General features: G+C 37.9%; 1 protein-coding gene and 2 non-coding genes across 4 annotated transcripts; all 3 read left to right on the top strand.

Moving 5' to 3' along the window:
• Nucleotides 1-400: 400 nt before the first annotated feature.
• Nucleotides 401-21,164, top strand: LOC105046632 (probable galacturonosyltransferase 13). 2 transcript variants are annotated; one of them, XM_010925282.4, is made up of 6 exons: nt 401-913; nt 2,909-2,967; nt 3,069-3,224; nt 4,072-4,659; nt 5,257-5,559; nt 20,286-21,164. In XM_010925282.4, the coding sequence occupies exons 1-6, from the start codon at nt 703-705 to the stop codon at nt 20,571-20,573; spliced, it is 1,605 nt and encodes a 534-aa protein (XP_010923584.1). In that variant the 5' UTR covers nt 401-702; the 3' UTR covers nt 20,574-21,164. The 2 variants fall into 2 exon arrangements, with proteins under 2 accessions (XP_010923584.1, XP_073115893.1); XM_073259792.1 differs by lacking the exon at nt 2,909-2,967 and having other exon boundaries at nt 740-913; nt 20,286-20,769.
• On the top strand, nt 10,788-10,894 carry LOC114914343 (small nucleolar RNA Z103). Its single transcript, XR_003801235.1, has one exon. It is a non-coding gene; the product is annotated as a small nucleolar RNA Z103 (small nucleolar RNA).
• LOC114914344 (small nucleolar RNA Z103) lies at nt 11,024-11,121 on the top strand. Its single transcript, XR_003801236.1, has one exon. It is a non-coding gene; the product is annotated as a small nucleolar RNA Z103 (small nucleolar RNA).
• Nucleotides 21,165-21,469: the final 305 nt, after the last annotated feature.

The raw sequence follows: 21,469 nt of genomic DNA, 5'->3' as shown, positions 1-21,469 counted from the left end.
ACATCACTATTAATTAAGTATCTGCTTCCAAATACCTAGGACCCCTATAAGGTTAGCCCTCCCTCTAGGTTCCTCTTACTTTGTCCCTAGAATTATCCTCAGGTCAAACCTTCCATTACCTTTAATTAATTACACCACATCACCTTCCCTAATTTTAGGCTCCTTGCCACAGGGGTTCTCCTTCCTCCCTGTTTCTCTCTCTCTCTCTCTCTCTCTTTATCCCCCTCCTCTCGTTACACGCGGTTTTGAGTCTTTTGACTTTTGACAGAAATCAAAACAAAAATCCCGAGGCAGCAAGAAATCTTACAATTATATGTCATCCGATCTCCTTGTAACTCCTTCCCCCTTTCTTTCCTAAAGTAAGCAAGATCTCGGAACAAGAAAAGGAGGAAAAAAAAGAAAAAAATCCTCCCGTAGAAACGATTCATAGAGAAACCAAAACCGATTCGATCCGTTCCTGCCCAATTATTCCTATATTTCCTATTATAGAATCCAATGCCGGATCCGGTGACGCCGGGAAAATCACATCTTGGCTCCCTCAGTTGCTTGCTCTCCCCCTCCTCCCCTCGATCCCAAGGCCACCCGCCCCGGCGATTTTCTTGCATGGGCAGCGCTTAGAACCGCCGGCGACGCCACGACGACGGGCGGCGAAAAGGGGCGGGGGCGGCGGCGGAGGAGGGTGTGGCGGCATCGGCTGCTACGATGCAGATACGGTTCTCGCCGAGCATGAGAAGCATCACGATATCGAGCAGCAATGGGTTCCTCGACTTGATGAAGGTCAAGGTCGCAGCTCGCCACATCTCCTACCGGACCCTCTTCCACACCATCCTCATCCTCGCCCTCCTCCTTCCCTTCGTCTTCATCCTCACCGCCGTCGTCACGCTCGAGGGCGTCAACAAGTGCTCCTCCTTCAGTAAGCTCGTCGAGTTCTGCTTTAATTGCTCGCTCGACGTCTCATAATGATTTAATATATATTCGACTATGAATTTTTGAGGTTTTATGCTTTTTAGATTCGTGCATCTCAATTTTGAATTGGTAGATGATTTGTTGCTTTTGTGGTAGAATTTTGGTTGATTTTTGAATCTGAATTGCTACTTGGTTGACAAGTTATTATTTTTTTTCTTGTTATCGAATCCTTGGCTCTTGTTCTAGGTCTTGCTAATTTTCTAGTCTTAGTTGTCCTGGCTTTTTATATCTGGTGCTGGATTAATTTGATTTCACAATGTGATCTTGGGTGGGTTTAGATTGGTGCGATTAGCTTAAATTTTGTATTTTGTTTGATTGATTTGGAATCTGAATTGCCTGGTGTAGTTTGGCCTTCGATTTATGGATGTTTTTTCATTCTAGGTGTTTGAATCAGTCGCAATATCTCTATTTTATTTTATTTTGGTGCTTGCATTTGTTTTGTCCAGATGCTTCTGGAATTGGGGTGAATAAAAATCCTGGTAGCATATCGGGTTTTTGGATTGTGGTGTCTTTTGATGTTGTTTGTTGAGTACCCAACTTCCTGTCCTAGCTGTACTAATTGAGCTGGTACATCATTTCCTTCTCTTGGCTTCATCTTCTTTCCTGCTCTTTGGGAACTATTTCAATAGTGTTAATTCGGAACTTTTTGATGCTTTTCTTGTTTCCGGTATAAACTGAGCTGTCTGCCATTTGATATGGTTTTTGTTTTGATGCTTGCTTAGCTGCCTGGTTTGGATATATATTACTACACTTCTCCTATTCCCTGGTGATGTTAAATTGCTTTTCCTATTTGGATATACATATCTCCCACTGTTATCTCTTCTTTTCATTTGACTGTGAAGTTGTGAACTCATGCTATGAAAGGTTCTGCATTACTATTTAATTGTTGTCCTTTTATTCATATATTCATCTTTACTTATGTTTTTTTTTCCCCTTTTTTAATTGATTCCAATCCATATTGCTTTTCTTTGGAACTGGATACAATTTTTGATGTTAATTTTTGTGGTTTTTTTGTTTGTATTTCTGTTTTGATGGACCCTTTTCTGGTCATTACTGACCTATTTGAATTTTTAGGTGCTGAGTTGCAGTTTGTGCTGCAACCATTTTCATCGGCATTATTGAGCATCTATTTATCATTTTTTTATTTGCATTGTATAAGACCTATAGGTTAGGTTTTGTTGAATTTGACAAGATGGATTCATCCTTAATGTTTTCATGGAGTGGTGCTGCTTGGTTGGAATGCTATGTCGGGCATGCAACTTTTCTTTTGCTGCCAAATTAATAGTACTAAGGAGAAACTATTCTAGCTTCATTATTAGTCCAATTTATTTGGATGGTTTCTTTCATTGCCACTTTCCCAGCAACATCATGGTATCATGTTTCACTTTTGTGCTTTTCCATTTCACAGAATGTTTCATCTAATATTTGTTTAAGTCAATCTTTGCTGCATATTAGGGCATTGAACTTTGATTAGGTAGTCAATTTTTAGCTAGTTGTTTGAGCCTGACATTCTAATTCTTGGATATTCATATCATGCACCAACCATATTTACCATATTTCAGAAAATTCTGGATCAATCTTCTGCATGAAGAATAGTCTCAACAAGGTTTATAGAAAAGTTATTGGTTCTTTCCTCTGCAGTATCTTCAGTTACGCATATTTATGCATATATGTATGTGTATATGTGTGTGTATGTAAATGTATATGCATATGCCAATTCAGCTGGTCTGTAGAGAAACTCTCTTTCAACTGGAATTAAGGGCCTCTTCACTAATTTGCTCTAGTAGGATGGAAATAAAATCTACCTTCAGAATGGTTCAGGTGTTCATGCACAATCATCTTTATGACTGTTTATGCTGTTTATGAATAGATTTGCTTGTCTACTTGTTTATGGGTGAGTCATATCCATTTCTTTTTAATACCTTCATTTTTTCCCCTCTAGATTGTTTGGGAAGACGGTTAGGTCCAAGGTTTCTTGTTAGGGGCGGCAGTGATTCAGTGGTAATTATCAAATTTTCAGTGTTTAGTTTGTGATAAACAGAAGCATGTGTGCTACTAAAATTTGCTACCTTACTTTGGCTCACCTGATTATACTTGTGCAGAAGCTTATGGTTAATTTATACAAGATTCTTGATCAACTAAATTCTGAGGAGATTCCACCTGGCTTGAAGCTGCCAGAATCTTTCAGTGAGTTTCTTTCTGAAATGAAGAATAATCAGTATGATGCCAAGTCATTTGCTATAAGGTTGAAAGCGACGGTATGCAATTGATTATTTTTGTTTTATGTTTTATTGGTGCATTGTTTTCTAAGACTACTAGGAATGAACACTTCTACATGAGTTAGAAGTGTTATCTCCTTGGCATCTCAGATTCTCCATTTTGCTGCAAGTGCTATAAGCTGAAAATATTCGGTGAAAAAATTGTTGCTTTGTTTACTACTATATGGATCAACTTTAGCAGAAGCTCTTGCATTTTGTTAAAATCTTGGTATTTTTTAATTTCTTTAAAGGATGGAAGCAGGGCTGATCTTAATTTAGCATATGTTACTCCTTCATTTCTGGGGCCATTAGTTGATCTAAGCAGCCCAAGTTTGGCCAGAAATAACCACAAATCAAGCTTGGTTTGAGTTAAATTGAGCCAAGCCTAAACCTATTTCATGGGCTTGAAATTAATTTCAAGCATAGCCAAAAATGAACTTGACTCAATCATGCCCAAGTCTCGAAATATGGATTGTATATTATAAGGGGTGTGTGTGTGTGTGTGTGTGTGTGTGAAAATACTGTAGCAGCATAAAATCTAAGCTACTAATTATTTATTGAAAGTGACTTATTTCATTTGTAGCTTGATATATTGCTAATTCAAAATTGTTAAGTTGCTATTTAAGTATGTATGTTATGTATGTACTTATGTATATTTCAGCATATAGCCATTTTATTTGTGGCCCTAATAATAAGGTCTGGATCATATCTCTCCATTTTTGATATGATATTAGTTTATAAAACTCTTACATTCAATTATCATGTATGTGGTGTATCCTGTTATGCTCAATTATTTTAGTTAATCTTCTAATCTTCTAAGAACTATTGTTTTTTCTGACTCATGCAGATGGAAAATATGGATAGGGAGGTAAAAAGATCAAGGCTGGCAGAACAGTTGCACAAACATTTTGCAGCAACTGCTATTCCGAAAGGCCTTTATTGTCTCTCCTTGCGTTTGACTGATGAGTATTCATCCAATGCTCATGCCCGGAAACAATTGCCTCCCCCTGAGTTTCTACCTTTGCTCTCAGATAACTCTTATTACCATTTCATTGTAGCTACTGATAACATTCTTGCAGCCTCTGTTGTGGTCACCTCAGCTGTGAGATCTTCTTTAAAACCTGAAAAGGTAGTCTTCCATGTTATCACTGACAAGAAGACTTATCCGGGTATGCATTCATGGTTTGCTTTGAATCCTGTGTCCCCTGCCATTGTTGAGGTGAAAGGTGTTCACCAATTTGATTGGTTGACAAGAGAGAATGTACCAGTCCTTGAGGCTATAGAAAATCATCAAGGTGTCAGAAATCACTATCATGGAAAGCACATGGTGGCTAGCAATGCAAGTGAAAACCCAAGGTTTTTTGCTTCAAAACTGCAGGCCAGGAGTCCAAAGTACATTTCCCTGCTCAATCATCTCCGCATATACCTGCCTGAGGTAAATGGATCAACATACATTGTTAGTGTCTTTTTGCTGTGATACCTCTTCTATTGTGCCGACCAGATTCAGGTTTGGATAACAATTTGAAATTTTAATTTCAAAAGATGTTGAAGAAATGCATTTAATGTATATTAAAATTAAATTGTAATGAATAGATGCTTAGACCAGATAGATTTTTAATCTGAATGGTAAGTAGAAGAAAGAATTGGGATAAGTTAAGCAAAAGTGTAGGAAGAACCAGTTGAGAGAAGAAACAGGAAGAATTGTTATGAGAAAAGGTAAACTGATACAGAATATGGGTTCATATCTTTCAGTCACTCAGTCATTTTTTATTTAGGTTAACATGACAAAAATTTTACTCAGGAAACAAAATTTAGAAAATTTGTTTGTCTAACTCACCATGCAATCTGGCTAGATTAATAAGCTTTGGGGATTTTGAACAGAAAAATCCTAAATATTGTATAATATCTGAGTTTTGTCTCTAAATCACAAATTCTATATTCTTTATTTTGCTTTGAAAACTTTGTTTCTTAAACATTGAGTCATTTTAGTTGCATATGGTGATAACAAGAGCTTTGTGATATGTGCAAACAGCTTTTCCCGAACCTCAATAAGGTGGTATTTCTGGATGATGATGTCGTTATTCAGCATGATTTATCACCATTGTGGGAGATTGATCTTTCTGGAAAGGTAAATGGGGCTGTAGAAACTTGCAAAGGTGAAGATAGATGGGTGATGTCTAAGCGCTTCAAGACATATTTTAACTTCTCCCATCCTCTCGTAGCCAATAATTTGGACCCTCATGAGTGTGCATGGGCATATGGGATGAATATATTTGACTTAAATGCATGGAGGAAGACAAACATAAGAGACACATACCATTACTGGGTGAAAGAGGTAATGTTTCAATTCGTTTGCCATCTCATTTTTTCCTTTCTATCTGCACTACCAAAAATTCAATTTAGAAAATGTTGCATCCTCTTCTTGTCACCACCCTCTGAATTTGGCTCTCCGAGATTATGTTCCAGTAAACTAACCATAACGAATGGAAATTTAACTAATATGAAAATTTTGTCTAACCCTAGTACATGAGCTAAGTGTTTTTTTGGTTAAATATTCTCTTCTACAAGCTATATCAGAAATTTAAACAAACTCTGATGGAATTAAATGGAGGCTTTAAAAACTCATTTGAAAAAGTAGCTATATGAGCTTATACATGTTTTGTATAAATTAGTAATTTACTTGGTGCATTTAATTTGTGTTCTCTCATCTATAAATCTCATTATTAAGAAGAAAGTCTTCTCTCATCTATAGTTTGAGCACCCCTAAGAAATTTGATTATTGTGTGAAAGCACCCTTAAGTTAAACTTTGTTGGAAAAACATGGAAAAAAATTTGGATTATCCATTTGTCAAACTTTGACAAGTCAAAAACCGTATATTTCCATTACCCTTTTACACCTAAATATAGACATGTGCTAACCCTCCTCCCTGGATCCATGTGTTTGGTGTGTTGTTAAATAGCTATCCGAATACTAATAATTGGCTTAATACTTTGATTTAGTTGCTCTCTGAAATGATGCTTCGACCTATCCTTATCTACAAAATGATTTTCCTCACTACTTCACAGCAGGAATCGACGCTACAATGGTGAGAGTAATGTCAATTGGTCTTGGATCCACCTATTCTCGAGCCCATGCTCTTTTGCTGCCCTTTTCAGATAATGGCATTACTTTAATAAATGACATTTGCACCCAGCCTATTGGGCACACCAGGATCCAGGTCACTCGGATAAAATTCCTATACCAGGCAGTTAGAGAGTTAGAGACAACTCCATGATCTCAATATCACTTCAAACTTTCACTTACATTTCTTTGGTGAAAACCCTTTTGCAGATAATCTGAAGCTTCTTATTTGATCAGTAATAATCATGGAGTCTATATTGATTAAGGAATGGTTGAGGATATGCAAGTATTTAATTTCAGTTGTGGAGAAGTGTAATGATAGGAAAACTGAACCATGAGTCCTCTGTTTCTCTATCCTTGTTTGATAAAAGTCAACTAACTTGTGTTTTTACACATGTTTAGATAACTTTTGGAGTATATCTATAATTATTCAGAAGGTAAGGTTTTCAATTTGAGTTGTGATCAGGACGGTTTCAGTGTGAAACAGATGGACATTGCTCTTGTGTAGGTTGCCATCCATCCTTATTGTTTATGTACATACAGCATGCATATCAAGATTGTAGCACATATTCTATTGAGGTGCAAGATATCAATCTTGGTTGGCAGTTAGACGATGACATGCATCATACAAATATATAAATTATGTCAATGCGCATCCATATACACATAGCAGCAAGTATTTTTCTTTTTCCACTAAACTGCTCCATGCAAATCCATGTCAAAATTTAGTTGTAAAGTACTACTCTTCTTGCAAGCTTAAGATTTTTTCTAACCCATTTTCACAATTTCATCTACGTAATTGTAGCCTTCCTCTTCTCATCTACGACCTTTGAACATTAACCTAAGCACCCATCTTACTCATATTTTTGTTGAATATATCACCACATTTAATTCTCCAAAATATGGTCTGTTGTACCATCCCATATAGTCCGTTATGAGGCATACCGTACCATACCGGGAGAAAATTGGTGTGAAACTCAACTTCAAGTCAGTACAAGCCTCATATTACCCCATATCGAGACATACCGCCCCATATCAAGGCTTACTGACTTGTTCTAAGATGTACTGAGTTGCATACTGACCTATATGAGAGCGTATCAATCTATATTGAGGTGTACCAAGATGAAAATTGAGAAAGTGATTATAGAGCTATTTCAGTATGGGGCGAATATCATACTATGTCGTGTACTAGTAGGTACTAATACCGTACATAGTACCAAGATTGCGGGTGTTGCTCCACAACTTTATCTTTAGATGCTACAGCACATGCATTTCTGTTTATGCAATCATTTCTAAACTTATTGATCTTATCCACCTCTTATTCTCATCTGCATGATCTATTGCTCAATATACTAATCCAAACTAAATGTTATTGTCATAAGAATTTCTCTTGATGTCTTAAGTACAAGAGTTCATAACACTCCAAAAGTTCTCCTCCACCTTATCCACCATGCCATAATTTAGTAATTGTATGTTTGTCTTTCTCTCTATTCTTCTGTAGTTGGGGTAATCTTGGACCAATTACAACAAATGTCTGTTCTTTTAACTAAACGTCCTTAATTGTTTCAATTGTCAACAACTCAACATCATCCCTGTCAGTGTGATATGCTGTTGAAGAGTACTGCTACCCTACACCACTCCATTCCCTGCTCATAGCACCAATCCTCTCTGGCAGTCAGGGATTGGTGTGGTATAGATGGAGTACTTGTGTATCAGTCAGGGCCTCGTGCAACAGTCAATCAGCAACTTCCATATATAACTAGTGCTTTGAGCAGTGAATGAAGTGGTGTAGTGAAATTTTTCTATTTGTTGAATAATATATCTATATCATCTCAGTTTGTGGTCTGTCATTTATTTGTTTTAGTTTCAGTTGATGGAACTCCTATTTTCCTTTATCATAAAATCCTAATCTACTACTTTATTATTCACATCAAACATGTGTTTACCTATATTTCCAATTATTTTTATCCAAAAAATTGTAGTTCTTCTTGTTGTAGACATGGATTGTCTTAATTCTTAAAGATATGCAGTGTTTAGGTTTCTGGGGCAATCTTCTATTTTTATCCAATAAAGACAAATTATATTGGCTGTTTTGTCCATTTTTGTATCCAGTAATATGATGAAAGCTTAAGATTAACCCCTTGGTCACCATGATTGGAAAGTCTTGCCCATATATTCCTATATTTTCTCACACTAAAGCTGTCAATAAGCCCTTTTGATAGCCATTTTTTATGTCCACAAGGTCAAAGCATAAGGTAGTATTTCTTTTGGTGCCTCCTATGACGTGCTTTCTTTCACACATCTTTAAGTATAGGGTATAGGTTTTTGACAAGTATTCTCTCTCAAAAGCATGTCAATTATTTGATGGCCTATTTATATCGGCATAATTCCCAAAAGTAGAACTGAAGTTCTGTGAGCTCATTACTAGTATTTATTTAAATGCAATTTGATGCAATCTAGTTGTAGTTCCAATAAACTCTGTGTTTGCTTGAACATAGTGAAAGTGAAATCTTATTGACTATGGTCAGGTAGTCTAACTGAGTCAGGTTTGGTTTGCTTGGTTTGATCCCAATTTGACTGAGTTGGGTTAAGTGGGCTGAGACTAGATAAAATTTGGAGCAAGCCAGATCTAATCCGATTAGGTTAGATTTCATGATCAAGTTGGCTGAGGTATCGATCAAGTCAAGATAATTGGGACTTCCTGGTTACATGGACGTTTGCATCAAGCTCCAAGAATTCATGTGAAACACATATCTGAAATAAATACATGTTGTGACACTTGCATACTCATCAAATTCTTTGATTATGTTTTTAAATGTTTGGTAAAAAGTTAGATTCTCAACAATGAGTTTGATCTACCATAATGGTGTTAGGGACAAGTTTTATGCTTTTTAGAAATTATCCAAGAATGTAAGTGTTGTGGTCAAAGGACTCCGAGGCTCGTATGGACGAAGGGCTCATCCCAGCAAAAGATATTATCTGCTTTGGCTGCGTGCATACCATAGCTTATATGCTTGTAGCCCTTGTAGTTGGTACGCTTGCGGCTGCCGAACCTCATGGCTTTATCCCTTGAGCTTTAGCCCAAAAAGCACCTCTTGAGGGAGAGAGGATCTCCTATCTCATATAAGGTAGAGTACACCTGACTTACAATCGATGTGAGACTAAACCCCCCACAACAGTAGCCCCCCCCGCAGTCAGGGGAACCTTGTCTTATTGGAGGGTCCTTTCTCTAGCATCATTTGTTGTGGTCAAAGGACTTCGGGGCTCATACGGACAGAGGGCTTATCCCAGCAAGAGGTATTGTCCGCTTTGGCTGTATGCATACCGTAGCTTATATGCTTGCAGCTATCGGGCCTCACAGTTTTGTCCGCCGGGCTTTGGCCCAAAAGGTGCCTTTTGAGAGAGAGAGGATCTCCTATCTCATATAAGGTAGAGTATATCTGACTCACAACCGATGTGGGACTAAACCCCCCACAACAGTAGGTTTTAAAGTAACTATACAAATGTCATTTGTCTTATATCCTTATGCTAATTGTGGAGCTTGGGTGACCTTTAACAAATAAAATCTTTTAGTGGCTTCTTTTAGCAATACTTAATATATATATGATTTAATTAAATTTATTTTTGTCTATGTATCTCCATATGTCCCTTCTTTTTCTTCTTGTCGAGTCAGATGCTTGATACATGTCTTAGTCCGATGCTTTTGTTAGTGTCCATAATCCAGTTCGCCACCACATACCCCTTATTTTTATTTTCTCCCAATCATTAAAGCTTGAAGTCTGCTCCCCTTAAGCCAAAAAATATGATGGTAATTTAGAGGGATTTGGAAAGTCCAAGTTGCCTCATTGGTCCTTATCTATGTCTATACTACCTATAAAAGTGTCAATAATTTCTGTCTGTAAGTGATCTGGACTCGTAAGTCTAGCGGAGCAAATCCTATCCATCTAAAGTGTCATAAAAGAATCCAAAAAACCCTCATGTCTCCCAATCTAATATTTGGGAAGTTTTCTTGATCATATAAAGGCTCTAAAATCTCCATAGCTGTGATGTAATATAGATCTCAAAAGGTTTTTTTGATGATATAAAGATGTTTAAATCCTCCATAAATCTGTACATCCAGAAGCAATAAATCTCACAAAGTTTCTCGGTCATATAAATGCTTTAAATTTCAAAATATCCATGTAAATCTCTACATCAGATAGCTGACTAGTGGTGGAGGATTTCTTCACGGCTGCTGTATCAGGCAAACACTAAAGTCCTCTCAGTCATCTGCTTTTCTGCCGATTTGGTCATCATAATCAATTAATCATGATATCTTCACAGTTTTGGATATATTTCTCATCTGCTTGTTTTTTAAAGGTGTGCTGTTTTCCTTTTTTTTTTTTTGGATGGGGGGGATTAAGTCTGATGGCTATTTGTCTTGGTGGGACGTGGGAGACTGAAGGGAGGTGATGAACCTTTCTCCACATGATCAATTATGATTATGCTGTCATTTTATTATTTTTCTTTTATCTTTTGAAGAGAAATCAACTCAAAGATTCTTGTCCTTACCCTCTATCGTCCAGTGCAGATTGATGTTAGGATTTTTTGGAGACTTTCTCCTTTTTTCTAACTTTTAATACAATTTCAAGAATGGTGGTTGATACTTTTTGGGCATTTGATAGAAGAGAGAATGGATGAGGAATATGATAATCCTTTCACCATATGATGGATGCTAAATATAATGTGTTTCATTTGCATTTTCTTTGGAAAAGTCAAACCAGGACTTTCATCCTCTCAATCCTTGAATAAGCAGTTATTAGAAAGTCCAATACTATCATTAAGGTTATAAATCCTGTGGGATAGAGGTGTCCTGGTTTCTCTATAGAACGGGATGCCTGTTGTCTGTCTTGTCCAGGTGGTAGTCTCGATCATTCGATCAGGTATATATCCTGTGTCTCTCTTCCCTTCTTTTCTTTCTTTTTTTCTTTTTCTTTTTTTTTTCTTTCTTTTTCTTCTACCTTCTTTTTCTTTCTTTCCTTTTTTTCTTATCCCTACCTTCCTTTCGTTCCTTTCCTTTTTTTTTTTATCCCTTCCTTTCTTTTTTCCTTTTTGTTCTTCTCTCTTTCTCTTTTTCTTTTTTTTCTTCTCCTTTCCTTTCTTTCATTTTTCTTCTTCTTCTTTCCTTTTACTTTTTTCTTTTCTTTATCTCTCTTTCCTTTCTTTCTATCCTCTTTTTTCGTCTCTTCCCATGTAGATGGATTTTCGGAGTCTCAACCTTGTCTCGGTCTCATTTTCTCATAGGAACAGGACAAGATGGCCGAGACACCCTATGTCCCATGGGGATGTAAAATTTTGACTGTCACATGCTTAGTTTCTCTCTTGCAAGCAACAAAACTTTGTTCCATTTGGATTGGAGTCCATCTTCAGACAAATCAGTCTTCTCTTTTGTCTTTCTTATTCTAATCCCATTGCCATCCCCAAGAATTTTCATTAGGACCATGAAAAATCACTTCAATCACCACCTTTAACTCCAACATGATCAGCATGGAGCTGGGCCACCACCTTTTAGTCAGCCATATTCCTGGACTTGCATCAATGATATCTTGATAATGTACAGTGACAAAGGACCATGACAATAATTTATCCCTATTCTCTAAGAATAGCTTCCAAGTATGATTTCATTGAGACTGTTCATGGTGATGATGCACATGAGATGGTATAATTTACTACTAATATTTAGATAAATATTGTGCAAACTATCTATTTTGGAAAGTGTGCAAATAAAATTTGGCTTCTTTAGAAGACAACTGTCTTGATTTTCAACTTTGAATGGCATGACTTTTTTCAACTTTGAATGGTATCAGCACACACTCATTCCAACCCAACATTCTATTTTGGCTTGCACTCTTATTTGGCTCTTTTCTATGTTTAGCAAGTCAACACATATTCATATTTGGCTGGCACTCCTATTTAGTCTTTCTCCTTGTTTAGCTATTCTACATTTGGTTTCTCTTTACTTAGTATGTAATCGAGATATTCCTTCTTTTTGTAATTGCTACAATAGCTAGATCTTGTAACCTATATATACTCCTATTGGAGAACAATGAAATGCAAGAATCAGAAATTATCCTCAATAAAGATATTACCTTCTTTATGGTATCAGAGCCTTGAAGCTCCAACGAGCATCTCTTCTTCTTCCTCCTTCTGTGCTCTCTCATGGCCACCAGCTCATCTATCTCCACCTCCTCCAATCCCTCTTCTCCTCCTCCACCCAACACAACGACCCCTCTCACCTTTTCATCGGCACAGCATTTTCTATCTATTAAATTAAATGCATCCAATTTTTTGATCTGGAGAAAGCAAATTACTCCTTTCTTAAAGGGTCAAGGCCTGTTTGGGTTCCTTGATGGCTCTCACCCACAGCCCACCGATCCGATTGCCGCTACTGCTTGGCAACAACAAGATGCCCAACTCGTAAGCCTTATTGTTGCTTCATTATCGGAAGATTTGGTTCCTCTTCTTCTTGACAAAGAGATTAGTTTTGAGTGCTGGATCACTCTTCATGAAGCCTTTGGTTCAGCATCTCCTACCAGGCTCATGTCTCTGCATCTAGAGTTGCAGAATCTACGTCAAAAATCAGATGAGACCGTCACCTCTCTGCTCCGACGTGCCAAAGCTGTGGCTGATGAACTTGCTGCCTCTGGTAATGCTCTTAAGCCAACCGAATTTAATCTTCATGTATTGCGTGCTCTATGTGATGATCTACAAGATGCGGTCCCTGGCATTCTCAACCGATACACCCCTCCGACATACACTGAACTTCATGGGCTGTTACTTAGCCATTAAAGCATGCGGGCATTTAGAAAATTAACTGTTGCTGATGCCACTCCTACAAATCCTACCGCCAATACTGCTCAATGGTTCGTCCATTCTTCTAATGACCCTAGGCCCTCTATTGGCCGTGGCTTTACTCGAGGTCGTGGAGGACGTGTGGCAAGTTTGGTCGAGGTCGTGGTCGTTTTGGTCCACCTGGTGGTCGTGGTTCTCAATGGTGTTCGTTTTGCAATCGTAACAACCACTCTAATGCCACCTGCTTCTATCGCCCTCAGCAACCATATCCATACTTTTCCTCTCCACAACCCAATGCCAATTTCTCATATTCACCATATCCAAATCCAAATCCATCTCAACGTCACCCTAATTCACCACTTCTCCCTACCCCTCACCCCTCCACTGCCCTCACTTGGTACCCAGATACAGGAGCATCTCACCATATCACTCCTGACATTCATTCTATGTCCTCCTATGATGAGTACACTGGTTCTGATCAGGTGCATGTAGGCAATGGTAAGGGATTACATATATCACATATTGGTCATGGTTCTTTTTCCTCTCCCTACTCTTCTCTTTCTTTTCAGTTATCTAACATCTTACATGTTCCTTCTATTTCTAAAAATTTACTTTCCGTACAACAGTTCGCAAAAGACAACAATGTCTTTTTTGAATTTCACCCCTCTCATTTTCTTGTGAAGGATCGAACTACCAAGACCATAGTGTTATCCGGTCCGAGTAAAGGAGGATTATACACTCTCCATTCCAGTCCTCCGTTGTCTGCATCTGTTCACGTAGCCGAGAGCACCACTCTTGATGGCTGGCACAACCGTTTGGGCCATCCCCATTATCGCTTGCTTCGCTCCATGGTGAAGACCAATAATCTACCCTGCAAGTCTGCACATCTTCGTCCCCTTTGTCCCTCATGTCAATTAGGCAAGTCTAATAAGTTGCATTTACCTTCATCCCATCGTCGCAGTCAGTTTCCATTAGATCTTATTTATAGTGATGTTTGGGGTCCTTTCCCTACTCCATCTTTGTTAGGACACCGCTACTACATAATTTTTGTTGATGATCAAAGTAAATATATTTGGTTTTATCCATTAATGCGCAAATCTGATGTATTCTCTATTTTCTTATAATTTCAAGCCTTGGTTGAACGGCATTTCTCTCGTACTATTAAATCAATCCAAACTGACTGGGGAGGAGAATTTCGCTCTCTTCCTCAATTTTTTTGTAAAATTGGCATTACCCATCGTGTTGCTGCTCCTCACACCCACGAGCAACAAGGGGCTGTCGAACGTCGTCACCGTCATATTACGGAAACCGGTCTATCCCTTCTTGCTCATGGATCCGTGCCCATGTCATACTGGCACTATGCCTTTGAAACGACTATTTTTCTCATTAATAGGATGCCATCTAAAGTCTCTAGTGATGTATCCCCCTTCGAACTCATTCACAACAAACCACCATCCTATGCCTTCCTATGAATTTTTGGGTGTCTTTGCTATCCTCTTCTTCGTCCTTACACTCAGCATAAAATGGAGTATCGGTCTCAACCGTGTGTGTTTCTCGGCTATAGTCCCTCTCATAGTGCCTATCGATGTCTCGATTTAAAAACAAATCGTACATATATCGCTAGGCACGTTCGCTTCGACGAATCTACCTTTCCTTTTCAATCTCAGTCTTCATTAACTTGTCCACCACCATCATCTCCCTCTTCCCCACCTTGGGGCGTTACATTACTTCAACCTCTACAAGAGGCCACCCCACTACCATCCGTTCCTCCATCGATTCCACATTCTCCTTTGCATCGTCTGTCCAACTCATCATCGGCTGCATCCCCCTTTTTTCGGTCTGCCTCAACACCTTCTCCTATGACCGATCCCACTCCAAGCCCTTTTAGCATTAACGACTCTGCACCTGTTCGGACCAGATTACTTACTGACCTCTATTGCAATTCCTCATCAGCAAAACCTTCCCTTCCTACACCTTCCCCTACAACTAGCTTCCAGCAAGACAAAACCTCCCCTGACCCACCTACCCAATCCACCCGTACACATTCCATGGTACTTCGACCCCGTTCCAACCAGCCATCCGCCCTCACCACCACTATCCTCACCATAGAACCTACTTGCTTTATTCAAGCCTCTAAACACTCTGAGTGGCGTGCTGCAATGACTGAAGAATTTAATGCCTTAATTCGCAATGGTACGTGGTCTCTTGTTCCACGTTCATCTCATCAAAAGAATTTGGTCGGGTGTAAATGGGTGTACAGGATCAAGAGAAAAGCTGATGGGTCTCTCGAGCGTTACAAAGCGCGTCTAGTTGCTAAAGGATTCCATCAGCAACTTGGCCTAGACTACAACGAGATATTCAGTCCGGTTATCAAACCTACCACCATTCGGTCTATTCTAAGTATTACAATCTCTCAAGGTTGGTCCATCCGGCAATTAGATGTTCATAATGCCTTTTTACATGGCAACCTAACAGAAGAAGTCTACATGTCCCAACCGTCAGGGTTTGAGGACCGCGACCATCCAGATTATGTCTGTCATCTCCACAAATCTTTATATGGGTTAAAACAAGCACCCCGTGCCTGGTTTCACCGTCTCTCCCAGTTTCTTCTCCGAGTAGGGTTTGTTGCCAGCAAAACTGATCCTTCATTATTTATTTTAAGGTTGAGGTCTCATGTCCTCTATGTGCTCATCTATGTTGATGATATTTTGGTAACCAGCAATGACTCCAGTCAGATCTCTCTTCTCCTTCAACAACTTGCTAAGGAATTTTCTATTAAGGATCTTGGTGATCTCCATTTTTTCTTAGGAATTGAGGTTATTCGGAACTCTACTGGATTATTATTATCTCAAAACCGCTACATTAAAGATCTTCTTTTAAAGGCAGGCATGATTGATTGTAAACCTGTTCAGACCCCAATGGCCATGACAAAGGATTTTGATTCAGGGGGTGCTCCCCATCCGGACCCCACACAGTATCGCTCCATTGTTGGGGCTCTTCAGTATGTTACATTGACACGTCCGGATATTTTCTTTGCAGTGAATAAAGTATGTCAGTTTATGCAGTCTCCTAATACTGATCACTGGATTATGGTCAAACGCATCTTACGGTACCTTCAAGCTACAGCTGATCATGGGTTACACATTCGCCGATCCACCTCTCGCTCTCTCCAAGCTTTCTCGGATGCAGATTGGGCGGGTAGTGGGACTGATAGGCGTTTCACTGGGGGCTATGCAATCTTTCTCGGCCCCAACTTCATTTCTTGGGCATCTCGTAAACAGAAAACAGTTGCCCGCTCGTCCACAGAGTCTGAATATAAAGCCTTAGCAGATGCATCAGCTGAACTTATCTGGCTTGAGTCATTGTTTCAGGAACTTGGCCATCCCTTACATGGTCCTCCGATTCTATGGTGTGACAATATTGGGGCCACTTATCTGTCGGCCAATCCTGTTTTCCATGCTCGCACGAAGCATGTCGAAATTGATTTTCATTTCGTTCGTGAACGTGTTGCAAGACATCAACTATCTGTTTAGTTCATCTCCACCCAAGATCAGCTTGCCGATATTCTCACCAAGCCCTTGGGTACCTCCCGTTTTAGGTTCTTAAGGGACAAGCTGAAGATTCGTGCTCCCGATTCTTCATCTTGAGGGGTGTATCAGCACACACTCATTCCAACCCAACATTCTATTTTGGCTTGCACTCTTATTTGGCTCTTTTCTATGTTTAGCAAGTCAACACATATTCATATTTGGCTGGCACTCCTATTTGGTCTTTCTCCTTGTTTAGCTATTCTACATTTGGTTTCTCTTTACTTAGTATGTAATCGAGATATTCCTTCTTCTTGTAATTGCTATAATAGCTAGACCTTGTAATCTATATATACTCCTATTGGAGAACAATGAAATGCAAGAATCAGAAATTATCCTCAATAAAGATATTACCTTCTTTAAATGGTATGACTCCATATGATTTTATGAGTTTATTAATGAACTTGGTATGTCTTCTTATGATTTTATGAGTTTATTTATGAACTTGGTTTAGTTTGCAAGTTCATGTGAATTTGTGAATACTCCAAGGCCACATGGTTCAGATGTAATGGACATGTTTCACAAATATCTTTTGATGTAACCCACTACCATATTGTGTTTTATACCTGTTGAAGTTGGCAGAACTCGCAAACAAACTGTGTTCTTGGTTAATTTAGCTATGGTAGTTCCAATTCAAGTCAATGTTTGTTAGAACATTTAAAGGAAGTAGCTTGATGCAATACAATCCTCATACGATACCAGATACATACTCTTCTGAAAATAGAAAGAAAAGTGGAAAAGCAGCCATATGAAAAATCATAAATGTTTTGTAATGCAGATTTAAATCAAGTCAAATTACAAATTTAATTGGATTTAGGTTCATGGAACATCCCATATTCTACTTTGGAGGTCTAAGAGCATCAAGTTTACTCAAGTTACATTAGATTTAATAGTAATAAACTTAATCAAAAACTGATACTGACACTTAGAGATCCGTTTGGAATATTTTAAATTTAATCATGACTAAATCATGTTAAATGGGAAAAAAGTATTGTAAAAGGCTAAAGTAAAAGCTATATTTTATACATCTGACATGGTACCTAAAAATTAGTGTGGGTATATATATGTTTATATTTTCGATAGGTGCATTTGCATGTAAAATTTTCTTAGCCACTTAAAAAAAAGGAAAAGGTTTTGGTTGAAAGTTGCAACTTTAGGGTTAAGTCTAGTACTTGCTTACATTGGAACAAATGAACCTAAGATTCTGGTCTCCATGGTTGACTATTTCAGAATGATTCTCATTATTTCTTTTATCTTTGATTCGTCAATGTTCGCCAATAGCTTGGCCATTTGCTTATATTGCATGATAATTGGTATGATTTTTGCATTCTTTGTTTTTAAAACAAAACATATAGTAATGTATGACTTATCTTTTAATTTCTTGATATTTTTCATATTCCGTTAGTAATTTTGAAGTCTGAACTGAAATAAGACAATAATATACATTTCAAAATTTTTAAATAATATAGACAATAGCTATATGATTTTATCTGGGTCCTTAATCTTTTATATACATTTTGAAGTCTGAACTGCCTTACTATAATTATCGGAATTGTCTGGCAGCATGCTTACATTCTCCATAATTATTGCTCTTTTATATTATTCCTTTAGTATATTTCAACAAAATTGGTCCTTTTTATAATTTCATTATTAACCATATTTTATGTTTCCTTTCGCTTTCTTTTGAACTTAAACTTTGATAATTATTTGTGTTACGTATTTATAGTTTGATTTATAAATAATATTTCGAACTGAAATAAAGCACTAGAAGTTCTAATTTTAATATGTTTCACTATAATGTTATTTATTCTCAATATTCATGCATGTAATTTTTGTTGATATATATTGTTTTCTTGCTTTTAGCTAGTTTCCATAATTCAGTGGCCTACAGTCTTCAGAAGTTAGCCCATCGTATACTCATTATCAGCATAGTGCTACATATAATACTAGAGTATTGATAAAAGATCAAACTTATCTTAGTTGAAATTTCAACAATATTTTCTTTTGCGAACCAAAATTTAAGAAAAGCAAATGTCCTATTTGCATCCCCAATTATGGCTCCTCCTATTCTGTTCCTCTGGTATAGTTCTCATTTATAAATACTGCTGATGATATTTTATTGTCTTACACCATCTTCGCTCAAGGATGTTATCCTCCCAATGATAATGGGCTAGTTATCCTTTTGGTCGTTAAATATGCTGCAGAATTTCTTGTGAACTTTTCTGGCCATCTTTTAAATATATCTTAGTAAATGTGTGAGTAAATGTGTGCTTTTAGCTACTGATTCAAGCCATAAGGGCTATAGATGTTGAAATGGGATCTTAATAACCATAATCTTTTACCACATGCAGCAAACCTGCTTTGGAATCTGTCTCCTGCTTGTGCTTCCTGACACTTTTGGCCCTCTGTTGTACCAATGCAAAAACCATTGCTTCCTCTACACTATCTTGATCAATCTTAGTTCATTTCCTGAATTATTTCATTGTTAGTCAAATTGATGCTTTCTCCCCTAATTGCAAATGCGAAATTCACATAATAAGAAGAAAACTAGTTAGATAAAATATATATTTTTTGAAAGCAATATTAAATACTTGAATTTTTTTATTACTATTCCAAGTAAAGGTTTCCAGGGCACTTCTGCTGCCTAAGTTTCTACATGCAACTTCGGTCCTGCAACCTTATCTGCTTTCATAATTGCTTCCAATTCCGTTACTAAGATACCATATAGATTGTATTTAAAAATGGAGTTGTTTTGTTTATTCCTTTAATTTATCATCCTTCACCAAAATCATGTTACCTCACTCATTCAGCACCTCATTTGGTCATTTTTCCTCAACTTCTCTCTTATGTTAGCTTCTTTGTAGAAGATATCACTATATATTTGTAGGTCTGAAGTCAAAGCTATAAATTATTTGAGGAATCTGTAACTTGAATACAGCCTATTATTTCCAAAGCATGAATTTTGCAGAAACAGTCCATTTTACTTTTTGTCTCTGCAGATTTGGACAACTTTTTTTGTTCTGTCTTTTCTCAAAAATGGACCTAGTTTTTAAATTTTTGGACTACCTTTTGTGTTCTGTCTTTTCTCAGAAATGAACCTAATTTTTTGAAATTCTCAGAGCCCTTTTCCCCAGACACCATGGGTTCACTTCAGCCTGTGATTGTACACCAGCACTCAACAAATATGTGCATTCATATGGGAATATATGTGTTCCCTTTTAACTTATGCATTTGAGTGGCAAAAGCACCTGAAGATTTAAAAAGTGGACCATTTTTGCAAAAACATAAAAAAACACACACATGCACACAAAGGAATGGACACAGATCTGAAACTGAAACTGAAATAAGGTCAGCCAATTTTGGAAAGCCCCATTCAAAATATTTCATTAGTATGACCAAATATCTTGGAATGATAAAAAGTCTACATAAATACTACATGTGCATGCGTGCATTTATCTGCATATTTTTGGGTTTTAGTTGTAATATTCCTTGATTTAACCCCCTCTCGTTTTTGGATGGCAGAATCTGAAGTCAAATCTGACATTGTGGAAGCTTGGAACGTTGCCTCCGGCGCTTATAGCATTCAGAGGCAATGTCCATCCTATCGACCCATCTTGGCACATGCTAGGCTTGGGTTATCAGGAAAAGACTGACCTTGACAGTGTCAGCAAGGCTGCTGTGATCCATTACAATGGGCAGTGTAAACCATGGTTGGAGATTGGCTATAAGCACCTCCAACCTTTCTGGACAAAGCATGTAAACTACTCGAATGACTTCGTCAGGAACTGTCATATCTTGGAGCCCCAATAAAAGACCAGAAGGCAGGACATGATAAAGCAGAGAGGAGGGTAGTAGGAGAGATGTGGCTACATTCTATTTTTTGCATCTAAAATCTGGACCTTCATTAAGAATGTTGAGAAATCAGTCCCTTGAGCGATGCTGCCATTCTCAGGAGTTGTCCCTCCCAGCTGTTTCCCTTTATTAGTAATGGCTGCATTGCTGGTGGCACGGGAGGTTCAGTTCATTTTGTAACATAGCGATCAGTGTTCGTCATGCTGTAAGGTATTTCTTTGATGCTTACAACGAGATGTGACCCCATTTTTTTGGCACGAATGATGCTCTCTGCATTGCTATGGTGGAGCAGCAGAGTGCACAATATCGCATACAGACGCATGGATTGGTTTACCTATCTTCTTTTTTCCCTTTTCGAGATCTGATAATTTATTTTAAATCACTGTTCTTTTTTGGTCCTGTAATCATCTTTTGATTTAGAGGCTATGGAGATTATTGTGAAAGAAACCCCATATTAATTTGGGGATTGTAGGATATTTTTTACTATTCATAACTCATAAGAAATGTGCAGATAATTCTTTTGCTCAGCCTCTCTGGCTGTGGGCATCATTTGTTTCATTGCTTTCACAAGCCAAGAGGCAACAGTGTCATCGTTTCTTTAGTCTTCTGTAAATATTCCTCTTCATAGAGGATGGTGGCCGTTAAAAGATAATACAGGAATGACCTTGGTTAAGTTGAAGTCACTGGGTGCAGGTCAGACTTGGCTGCGTTGCAGTCACCGGGCTGTTCCGATGTCTAGTGATAAATCTTTGCAAAGTTGTTTCTGATATCTGGTGATAATCTTGTTCTTTCTGAGAGGATCTGGCTCTAGATACAGAATAAGAATATTATGCTGCCTTCAATAGTAACTGGAA

The sequence above is a fragment of the Elaeis guineensis genome, chromosome 6 (assembly GCF_000442705.2).
Source record: "Elaeis guineensis isolate ETL-2024a chromosome 6, EG11, whole genome shotgun sequence".
NCBI classification, from domain to species: Eukaryota; Viridiplantae; Streptophyta; class Magnoliopsida; order Arecales; family Arecaceae; genus Elaeis; species Elaeis guineensis.
This window is presented reverse-complemented; position numbering and strand designations above follow the sequence as displayed.